Genomic DNA, 12,307 nt, shown 5'->3' with positions numbered 1-12,307 from the left:
TGCAAAATCCGAAGATATGTGACAGTGGAATCGCGCATGAAAATCTTCTACGGTCATCTTTCAGCATTAATTTATGTGTATAGCAAATCCAAGATTGTAATTGTTGTTGGTGTTTTGTAACATCAACTCTGCAGAGCCAGGTCTGGCTATTGCTGTAGCCGGTTGTAGGTCAGTCGCAGCATCTCGTGGTATTTGTACTTCAGGATAATTGTCTGGGATCAGAATGATTGGAGTTATCTTTGGTAAACATCATTGATGGGCCAATTGATCTTGTATAATCATCGGAGTATCTTGCTAACCCTGCTATTGTTGTGGCAACGTCAACGTCTTTTTTAATTGTCTCGATGTTTTTTTTTTCTCCATCAATCATATATGTGGCGCTGTCAAATAACGCCATAATCCCGTTATTAACAAAACCAACTGTAGCCCAGGCGTTGTATGCTATATTGAGAGGAACATCTGTTACAAGCTCACGTTCAACCTCAATGAATGCTTCTGAGGGTAGAAAATATATGCTTGTATTATGGACTTGTAATTCAATTCTTCCTCGTGCATTAGGTACGCGCGCGTTATAAGAATAAAACTGGTAATCGCGTACGGATCTATTTTTCTGAACTGGTTCATCCATATCGAATGCTGTGTCGGATATGCGTTTGAACATCTTATTGTATTGCCGTTTTTCCAAATGGTTATCGCGTAGACTTGCCAAAGACACGAAAACCACTTCCTGAAATAAAACTTGTGTTTGTTTCCTCGCCAGGTATAAGTTCTCGATTTATCAGGGCTGCTAGGGTTTGATTTATTATTTTACTGGCATCCGCGGGCATGGCTTCCGTGGGTGCTAATTTCACTGGTTGTGGTGGGACCGGTCTTTGAGGTCTGCGTATTAATCGTGTTATTTTGTCTTCGATTTCCGAAAATGCTTTACTAGCAACGTTACCGATTACACGAGGAGCTTTTTCTCGAATAACGTCGATATCTTTCATTGATAAATGTTTTACGATTGGTGCTGCTTTGGGAGCCATTCTTGTAAATAATCCCTGAACAACATTACCGAGTCCATCTCCGTAATACGCGCTGTAAACGGGTAATCGTGAGTTTAATACTCTGACCATCACGGGTTTGCGGTGACCGTTGCTGTGCATGATCATCTTATTTGTTATTTATTTATCTAATCACTGTAGTAGCCGTCCGCGATTTCATCAATAAGTTCCCGACAAACATCGATATCCATGATACCACCCAGAAATAATCGTTGGCAAATATCAGCTGCTTCATTGATTATTTCTGGAGAATTATTTCATGCTCGTTTTCCTCTTATGAGAACTTCTAGTCGTTGCACCTCATTAAGGATGTTGTTAGGGTATGAAGTAACAAGACAACTTCCGGTTTTTGGAGGTTCTCGAATCAGTCCATTAAAAAATTCTTCCCCTTCCGTTTGTTGTCGTCGTTGTTCTTATCTCTTTTCTTTATACTTTTTTACTACTTTTTGAAATTGTACTAGTTGGGGGTCGTTCCAATAAATTTTATTTGAATCGCTTGCAGATGGATATACCTTGCCAACCCATTTTTCCAGTTTTCAGTTTTGAAGATTTTTAGGATTTATATATTTTTCTTTTTCATTATATCCATATGCAGCTATATCAATTAATTTAGTAGGGGTTTCATGTTCCTCAATAACTTCAGGTTTAAACATTCTCCTAAAAGGACCTGGTTGATCATCAAATTTTCTTAAAAACTCAACCGCTATTTAGTATTGTTTTTCCGCTGGATATTTATTCATATTTGCTTGCAGTCTATCCATATCATTTTGATATTTCATAAATTCAGGATCATTGTCTCTAGCCTGGTTGATACCTTTATACACTCGATATGCCCATATTTCCCATTTTTTTCTATCTCTATCATACCCGGGTTTTAAGTATTTTTTTAATGTAATGATAAGAATATAGCCCAGATTTAGCTAATTCAATATCATCTATAAAAAAAATATTTTATCAATAATTCCTGAATTAAATTTTTCATCTACAGTTTTACCCTTTTCTGGTTCTTCAACAGCCCCTTCAGGTGTTTTTTCTTCTTCAAGTTGAGGAGGTGGTTGAAATTGTGCAGCATCTTTATCAGTTGGAAGTTTTCGTAAAATCCTATTTGTTTGTTTAGTTCTCGCTTTTTTCAGTTTGTTCAGCGGTTTGTTTTACTGGCGGAAAAATACCTTCAGTAGCTGTTGCAACTATTTTTACTAACCGATGAGACAGGTTTAAATAAATGTTCTGCCCTTTCTGCAAATTCAGCTTGAGATTCTTGTCGCGCTTGTAGCTTTTCTTTAACAGAATCTCTCAGTGGAAGATATTTACTAATTGATTCTAGTCTCTCTATTTGCAATATTTTCTGGCTCTATTAATTCAAAAGTGATTTTAATAAATCGCATTGTTACCTTATCGTGGTTTCAGCGAAATTACTATTTCCAGCTGAGAACTCATCTTAATGGGATTATAATGCTCGTTTGATTTCAGTGTTAGTGTGAGACACAAATTTTAAAAAAATATTTAAAAAAATCAATTGTCTTTCTGTGAAAATAATGGGAAATCTTCCAAACTCACATATCTAAGTAGTAACAAAAGAGTCATCTTTAGGTAAACCCAAAACAAATTATATCCACGATAATAAATTTCAGGTGTTAATATTGTTTTTCACCTAATATCTGAAAGGAAAACTGAATTTGCTTATTTATAAGCTTTTCAAATCGATGGTAGTTTTTTCTTGCATGTATTTTATTCTTCTCAAAGAAAATAATTAGCTTGATCTAAGATATAATGGTCCATCTACTCAGACTTCCAAAGAACTCCCATGAATATCAATACCAAATACTGTCATAAAAAATATCACATTTCTCGATTTTACAGTGATCATTAATTTGTCCTGGAAATCTAGAAGCATACATCAACGCACCTGCTACAAAACTAAATATCATGATTAAAAGGCAGTCCCAACATCATATTTTTTTCTTTAAACACGCGCTATTAATCTTTCTCGGAACGAGTACCATTGTGGACAAAACACAACTATCATCTTGTTAGTATTCCAGTGATATCAACTATAAAACAGGCGATTAAATAAAGTTCAGATTTTTTAACGTAGTCCGTCGGATTACACCTAAAGGGCGAAAGCTGGCGATAACAATCCTATACATACGAACAAAAACACATATCTTCTTCTGCAAACATTAACGATGGAACATTGGCTGGTTTCGGTTATGGGTTGCCATCATTGCAATGAGTACGATTCTGTTTACCTATGCTTACCTCAAGCTAATCATAGGCATGCAAAACAAACATCTCGAAACCAAATATTCAACACGCAGCTATGCCGCACTATGTTAACATTCTGTCCACTCCTTTGATCCTATCAAAGGAGTTACTGTGACGATTTCAGATGGAGCATTGGTATATGGCAATGCAATAATAAGGGAATGGGATTAGTTGGGATTCGCGGCCAAATATATACAGAATCACCAATATGATTATTCCACGAGTTAATTTGCCATGAAGAAGTCATCATCACTAGCCAAGGTTCTGATACGTTAACCCTATCTACACACTGGCAGTAGAAGTTGTGAAGAAGTAGCTGGCAAAAGGTTCTAACGAGAAATGGGGTTAAGCTTCACCATTCCGGTCGTGTGATACACTTTGGGAACCACTGATTGCCTTTCACCATCATCTATTATGTCAGGTGACACAGAATTGTCCGATGAAAACAGTGACCGAACCTTTGTTCGGAACGATCTGCAAAAGAGGAAGAAGTTGAAATAAATAAGTAGAGACACATTAGAAACAAAGTAAATCCGCCCCATCATCTTCATATTAGAGATTTTTCTACAATGAATCAAGATATTGAAGTCAACCTGATATTGACCCTTAGCCTTGAAAGATACTTTACGGTTTTGACGTTTCTTGCATTTTTTCAATGTCTTTGAGAATTGGTATTGAATAGCCTCATTCGGATATTGAACACCGAGACCAAACTGATAACTGGATCTAGCAAAGAAAAATACCAGTTATAGGAATCAGTTATGATATGCATTAACGTCAAATCAACGGCTAAAACAAAAGTTTACTTTCAGAGGACCATAACACACGCGCTTTTCCAATGAAGCTTTTGAAAATAGTTTAAAATCTGCACTTTTTAAGATTTTGTGCTACTGTTCCTTTTTCTTACCTAGGTGATCCAAGTTTGTAAGGTTCATCAGTAAGAATGTACATATACAATGTTACTGTCACTATTTATGTATGCACCACCCACTCTAATTAAGGTATCATCCACTCTAACGACCGTAACGCAATGGTATTACTCTGCCGTTTTTTTTCTTTATTGACATGGCCAGAATATATTTTCGACAATTATGTTAGGAGTCTTTGGTGGGTGACATCATATTTGGCAGTCATACTGGGTGCTGTGTAAACAAAACATGATGGTCGTTCTTCCATAGAATATATTTGCCGCTTACTTCTCTGTTTTATTTAATTAACTACTTTAACTCGCTTATAAGTCGAATCAAACTGCAAACAATAAAGACCCTGACCTGTCGTAGCAAAGTGCGGATCAGTATCTGTGTTGTTTATGATACTGATCATTCCTTACAATCTGCACAGACCAATATCTGCCGGTGCATTATGTGATGGCAAATCTGGGTCTCTGAAGTTTGCTGCTGGATTCGTTTTATTAGCGATTAAGTACGGTGTATTTCTCAAGATAGAATTAAATTTTAAAAATACGTGAATATATATCTTAGGACCTAGGGTTCGGATAGGTGATACTCAAGTGATAAAAACTGTCCAATGGCTCTACTTTTATATTACTGAAATATGGTGGGTATACTTACATTATGGAGTAACGATGCTAAGTATTAGGCCAAAAAATGTGTTTCCTATTGCACTGAGTTTAAAATCAGGGTAGGTAGGTATTATATATATATATATATATATATATATATATATATATATATATATATATATATATATATATATATATATATATATATATATATATATATATATGATGAACTAGACGCTTCTTGGACTATACCTACTCTATTAGATGCAGAAATCAATGTCGACGATGTTTCTGATTTTAAAACAAAAAGATTTTGTATATTATAATGATTAATATATTTAATATAGTAAGCACTTCAATTAATGGGCTAAACCATCTCAATTAGACAGTTAAATGCACAAATCAATTTCGAGAATATTTTATTGTATTCATTCTTCATTTTACCCCGAAGGGTAAAAGTGCTAAAGTAGGCAACGAAAAACATGGACGTTCGGCCGATCGGAAACAGGCATACCTTTTCTTCGGATTTGTGGTGGGGCTTTAACTATATGTAAGGGTTTTATCTCGAACCATTCATCGGGCAAACAGAGAGATCACAGTATTCTGAGACATTCTTGTTTAGTGATATTGAAAAAGTAACGCACCACCAAGAAAGGGCATGTAGTGGTTCTTTTGTCAGTTCGTTGCTGAACTCTGTCCGATATACATCTGGATGTCACACCATAATTAAGTTTTGCTTGCAGCTAAGCTTATCAATATTTAAAACCGTATCATGCTTTCCTTAAGGACTCACGGTACTAATTAAATTCCCATAGTAAACTTATGCAAGCACCATGATATTAAAAATTCAATTACTTCAATTGTTTTCGTGTGCATGATCAAACCTATATTTATCAGTATAGATGAAACATTGATGTCGGCTTCTGTATTGAGGAAAGGCTATGAGCCGCGCCATTTTCTGGACCTGCATGTGTTTGAAACATCTGCTTTCAATTCCGCACCAAAGAGTCAGGTGCTAATTTTAGTAATGAATGTTCCAAACTCAAGACTGTTAAAGGACTTAAATTCCATCAATAAAACAATGTCGCTATTGTTTTCACTTACAACTAGGATAAGCTCTCAAAAGATTCTTTTTCCTACAACATAACTTACATTATTGAGCAATCCTAGTCAGCCAAACCCATATATACTATATTTTATGTTCACCCATTTCAAGGCAGGTTCCCATTTTTCCGTATCATTCGTACCGTTTGTCCTTAAACCCCATCACAACATCATCTCTCTCTCTCTCTCTCTCTCTCTCTCTCTCTCTCTCTCGCCATGGTAAATACTGACTAGACTTACCTACTGCAGAGAATGTATACAAAGAAGTTGGCACTAGAATGTGCATGTGCAAGCAGTGTAACGAACAGATGAACCTCTTGTGAGAGTAAATCCCTAAAATCAATTACGATGACAATAGCGTAAGGTGTCCAGCAGATGATAAATAGAAAGAAAATGCCGACCAGTGTTCTGGCTGTGCTAATGGAGTCCCGTAGTGCTTGTCTCGTCCTGAAATGAAATAAGGCTTGTTTTAAAGAATCAAATGGTGTAATCAGACCGTAGCCTGGATGTTTGAGGACACACGGTATTAATTATACGGGAAAACTGTGAACCAGTCTAGAAATAATAGATTATTTAAGGGTTTGGTGATCCATAATTGGTTAATTATGAAAATTAAAATTTTAGTAAAAATATATTTTGAGAGCTTATTCTATTTGTAATTACAAAAAAAGAGGCAAAATTATATTGATGCAATTTTAATAGTTTTACAGGCTTGACTTAGGAGTACTCAATAATGAAAGTAGCACTTGATTCATTTGGTGCAGAACCAATAATATGTGTTTCATGCACATGTAGATTAAAAACATGCCGCGGGTCACATGGTGTTCTCCACACAGAAGCTTGCACTAGTGATAGTTGTGCATGGATACATGTATGTCTGATCATCAGCGCCCAGAAATTTTAAGTTATTGAATTTTGAATATGATGGTTTTGTCCATATGTTTACTATGGGAGTTGAATTAGTACCGTGACTCCTTGATCGTCCACTGATTTCACATTTTAAACTATTAAAGCAAACTTATAATAGCTCCCCTCGGACTGTCAATACACGAGACGAGTATCCGACCCAAATTGGCAATATAAGCGGTTCCAACTTTAATCTGTTTTCTGGTTAGACCCGAATGGGCGAGCATTCTCCGATGCCAGTTGACTATTAAATTAAACGCGATACAAGCACCCCGATCACGTTGCTATACTAATGATGTGCTGTTATTCACCCTAAAAAATGTTATATTCTTTTTTTTAAAATCTTGTACCATCCTTCTGTGTATATTGTATATTGCATCCAGATATAGTGTAACTATTGCACGCGACGGTTCTTTGACTTAATACTTGACATTTTAAAATGAAATATGAGATGAAAATCTATGAGAGATTCCATCTCAGTCTCGTGGAAAATGAGCCTTTGTCATGAGTTGCATAATGACGGCCATGAGATAAATGAGCACATTGTGGATTCTTAAAGACTTGAGATTCATTAACATTTCTGGAAAATCAGAAATACTTTGGGATTTTTGTGTTCTTGTTGTTTTGTTCTGTTTTGTTTCTAGATATTCTTACCATAGTCTTCGATAGAGAGAGAGATACAATGTAGACATAGTTTGGATTAAAGTTGCTAGAAACTGCCTATATGAAGAAAGGGTGGCTTAGGAATTCATGAAGAAAAACGTCATGATATTTCAATACAAGTTGCACATGAGGGTCGCAGAACAAAAAGAACTGCATCAAAGAACGCAGATACTTAAGGTAGAATTATAGCCAAATTATTTACATGCATGCAGTTCATTCTGCAAAAAAGTCGAGATCAGTGGTCACCAAACTTTTCTGGGCCACAGCTCCCTTGGTGATCCACATCGCCCCCTACGCTACCCCTTAAAAAGCAATATTCAGCTTTAGCGCCCTACTCAGTATTCCCCCCCCCCCCCCTTGGACAGGTACCGCCCACTTTGCGAACCACTAGTTCATATTACAGTTTAGTCAGTATGTCAAAGTGACGAAGTTACCGTCGCCGTTCGAATGTTTGCATAAAACACACTACTCATGATTTGGTTATATTGGAGTTTATATAAGACTGAATTGGAATTTACCCTGGATTGGACGTGAACATATCACTTTATTTATTTATTACATATGAATTTCTTAAATACTTGGCAGATTTTTATAACAATATCACTATTGAAAAAATGCAAAGTTCACTATTTCCTACTGCAACGATTGTATGCATGTTATGATTGAAACATATACTGAAATTAAAGAAAGTACACAGATGTAGTCATAATATTTCAGAAAAGCAGATACACCTAAACAACTATCACATTTATTACCCTTTTTTCAAGAGAATTTTTTAATGTCAAACAGGTTTACAACCTACCTGGATCCAATTGCATGGATACATTTTTCGTTTGTATGTGTGTGTGTGTGTGTGTGAAAACTACATGGAAGTTTGAGATAACCGCTTTAATTATTTGTCGGTAAGTCGTAAAATTGCCTGCGTTACCAAAAATGACACTTAATGAAAATGCATATTTAGTAAAATCATTTGTACCTGTTCCTACTGTTTTCTGTCAGCAGGTTAAAATGTTTTCTTTTCTAGTTTTTTCGGGTCATAATACCCGCTTTGAATCTAGCCTTCAGTTTGTAAGTAAATACCTAGGTTAGATCTCGCTGATGATTTTCACGTTTGAGCAACGTTGAAAATTTATAGAAAACGAATCCCCTCATTTCTCCCACTGATAATGCTTGTTATAAAAAATATGCATATTCTTTGGTGATGCTCAAAGAACTTGAACCTTTATCTATTTTCATACCTGAATGAAGCGTTAATTTTGGTTTGAGTGTGCTCAGCAGGCCTTACTTCTTATGTTCGTTTCATAGCATTTTACTGGCCTGTATAGCTTTGTTTTACTTGATGAACTTCAAAAGTAAATTATAAACAATAAGGCGATAAAATTGTTTCATTTATTTCTTTTATAATTGCAGTTGCATCAGTTGATAACTGTGGGGAAGATGTCCATTTGTCAGAACATAACCATGTGACCATACCCAGTTGCGTTTATTTCTGTATAGGTTGTACGAAGAATCACATTATACTCATTCTATAAATAGGGTCACGTGCAATGTAATGCAAACACTGAAACGAAAGGCATACAAACTACATGCATTTAAAGCAAAATAAAAAAACAGTGGGTTTACATTTTATTTAAAGAATTTAATAAATTGATTTGACATAATAAAATAAGAAAAATTGTAAGTTTCTGAAGATAAATAATTTTTTCTTAGATTTGTTTAAAAAGCTGGCAAACTCAAAATCTGCCAAGACGAACACTGAGGCATTGTATAGAACTTTCACTGCGGCTATTTAGAAATGAATTAAAACTATCGGTAAATGGGTATAGGAACTGGGAAGATTGGGAGGGGGTCAAAGACTAACATTATAACAGTTGGATTCACGGTCATATAGTGCAACACGCGAACCTTGAAAGTTACGATGTGGGGGAGATGGATGGGTAAAAATCCTGCTACTCCCCATCATAAATGTCAGGGTCGGTGTCTTGAAATGTTTGACTTCTGGACCTCCTTCACTATAACCATTTACCGATAGTCCTAATTTCATTTGTAAGTAGTCCCTGTAGGTAAAATAAACTTCTAATGAACACGAAAATAGATTTAAAGAAACGAAAAATGGTTATTCACGTGTATGGACAATAACGATTATGTCAAGTCACAATGAACTCAAGAGAGCGTCAAATCCAAGAGTCATTCATATCTCAAACAAACTAACACATCCTTTTCTTTGAATATTGAACAGGAACTTTACTCAGACAACATATTCCAGTTTAAATAAAAGATTAAGACGATGCTGTCGAATGTTGAAAACATTAGATCGCCTACCATTGGTACAATTATTTATGTTGACGTAGGTATTACGTTGCAGATGGAGAATCCCCTTTTCTATAAATAACTATGTAGCAGACACTCTCAGCAAGAATACGCTTAAATAAAGCTCTAAAATTATAAAGAATTGCAATTATAACAGTTTAATTTTGTTTTTTTTCTTCCCCTTATTTTATCGTGGTATAAGCTGTCAGTTGCTGACTCAAACATCTTACATTCAAATGTGTTAGTCGGCAACTGACAGTTTATACCACGATAGACTAAAAACATCAACATTAAACTCTTAATTAACAATTTTATAAGTTCACTTTCAGAAGATAGTGATGCCTATGCAGTGAAAAATCATTTCCGTATGTGCAGGACAGCAAATTGTATGTGTTGTATACTATATATCATGTACAATGTCCGAGCGCCCAAATATCGTGTGTCGGCCGTTTCAGACAGTTCATAGTTTTGCTACCGGTGGTCAAAATTATTTTCAATTCATGCGGGCGAAAGACATGTAAATGAACTTTCTCTACACTGACAGAGCTGTAGAGCAAGAAACTTAGTTTGCTCTGTGGCCTCTCAGCTTTCAGTTGTTCGAAAATGCCCAGAGCGAAACCATAACCGATGGATATTGATAAATGCATTTGCGTTAACTCTGAAAGTACTCCCAGTACCAAATACATTCTGTAGTATGCTCTCACAAGAATAAAGATCTAAAAAGTACGGAATATTGTAATGCATATGCAGTATGTATCCTGAACTGTTTTGTAGGTATTTCGAGCCGGCAGCCTAATATTTTTAACAAAATTATCCTACTTGTATTTATACTGCAATACTTGAAAGGAAGATGGATTGGAGAAAATACTTCAGCGACCTAGCAGATGAATCAGCTCTCACACATATGCAACTCCAGGCTACGTTCACAAAACGTCAATCAAAGCTTTCTTACTGCTTTCATTTTACGCAAACATAAGCCAAGAAATAGTATGTGGTCATTGTGGTGTTTGATAATCGTCTGCTGTAACATATTGTCAAGTCCTTACCTACAACCCGTTTGCTCAGTTAGATGTATCTACAAAAGTCAGAAACCTACAGTAGTTATTTTATTAATCTATCCCTCAGCAAGAACCGAACTTTCTATATTAAAAATAACTCGTTTAAGGAAATTAAATTTCTAATGTAAAATTATTCTCAAGTGTCATGATTACTCGTAAGCTGTCATTTCCTTGGTTTGGAATCTCCCTGATAATCATGTTGAGTGTACCAGCTGTATATTTGGAACAAGGAACCGTATCTCTAATTTAGATAATGTAATACACTCTGCACAGTGGCAAAATTCACAATCGATATTTTCATTGTGAACAGAAAATTATTATATAATTTGTGGAGCATGAGAATTCAAATAGACGGAATGTAGATTACATTTTCTCGAAACCGTATATATTCAGCAGATAAACTGTTGCTTTAATTTCCCATGTAGTCACAATTCTAGCAAACGTTGTTAAGGGTTTTAATTTGAGCAAATTCTCGAATCGTGTCTTCTTCCACGATCCACAAAAATATACAAAGTGGATTGAATATTTTATTTTAAACGACTGATCTTTTACAAAGTTGCATTTGCTAATTCCATTGGTTGATCATGAAACATTCGAATTCTACACTTTCACTACTCACCTTAAATGTCCCGTGTTGCACTGCTTGTTGATGATTCTTTTGCTGGCGACGATTTTAGCAAACATACGGAGTAGACATGACCCTATCAATATAAAAGGCCCACAAATAAAGGCTGCCGAAACCAACAGGGTATATGTAAAATTTCCCGACCTGTTCCATATGCATTGATGATTCTTTTTGTCGAACGTATGACCACCATCATACAAGAAATTCGGCATCTCCAGTACGAAAGCTAGGATCCATGTTGCGATGCAGATTACTCTCGATTTTGTGCGGGAAAAGATTTTGTCGTAGTTGTCCTTGTGGCAGACGTAGACGTAACGGTTCAGCGTGAGGACGGAAAGACCAAGAAGCGAACAGAAGCAAACTGTCAAGCAGAACGAGGCTACGACTTGACATAAGAAAGGTCGATCTGAAAACCATTTTTGTCCCCCAAAGACACCTGAAAAGACATGTTTCAGTTAGTTGGGTTTTAAACCGAGCATACGCAGTCTCAACCTGGTTTTATCTTATTACATTTCTATCATTCAGCTTCATTTAAAAATCGGTCTCTGGCCACGCAATGGAGGTAGTAGCACATGCGTGCCTTAAATCTAACAGCTTTACATTTACAACCATTCAGCATTATTTGTGTTTATTCGATAAAGAGTTATCAATTAATCAATTTTAAATTAAAGATTAAGGCTTTAAAATTTTAAAAATCTTAATTAGCAGTGTACACTTTGCTTCCTTTTAATAATATAGATCCGGAGAGAAAAACTGGATAGATACTGCCATTGATAATAATTCGTCCAAGGCACGGTTTCCTGTGCCATTA

General features: G+C 35.7%; 1 protein-coding gene across 1 annotated transcript; it reads right to left on the bottom strand.

The window, feature by feature from the left end:
* Positions 1-2,750: 2,750 nt before the first annotated feature.
* Positions 2,751-11,895, bottom strand: LOC149801289 (uncharacterized). The gene is made up of 3 exons (XM_089954292.1): positions 11,491-11,895; positions 6,175-6,381; positions 2,751-3,782 (listed from the first exon to the last, which is right to left on the bottom strand). The coding sequence occupies exons 1-3, from the start codon at positions 11,706-11,708 to the stop codon at positions 3,638-3,640; spliced, it is 570 nt and encodes a 189-aa protein (XP_089810418.1). The 5' UTR covers positions 11,709-11,895; the 3' UTR covers positions 2,751-3,637.
* Positions 11,896-12,307: the final 412 nt, after the last annotated feature.

This window comes from Sinohyriopsis cumingii, chromosome 4 (assembly GCF_028554795.1).
Source record: "Sinohyriopsis cumingii isolate HCF-2022 chromosome 4, ASM2855479v2, whole genome shotgun sequence".
In the NCBI taxonomy this organism is placed as follows: domain Eukaryota; kingdom Metazoa; phylum Mollusca; class Bivalvia; order Unionida; family Unionidae; genus Sinohyriopsis; species Sinohyriopsis cumingii.
The sequence above is the reverse complement of the archived record's forward strand: the minus strand, read 5'-3'. Positions and strand labels throughout refer to the sequence as shown.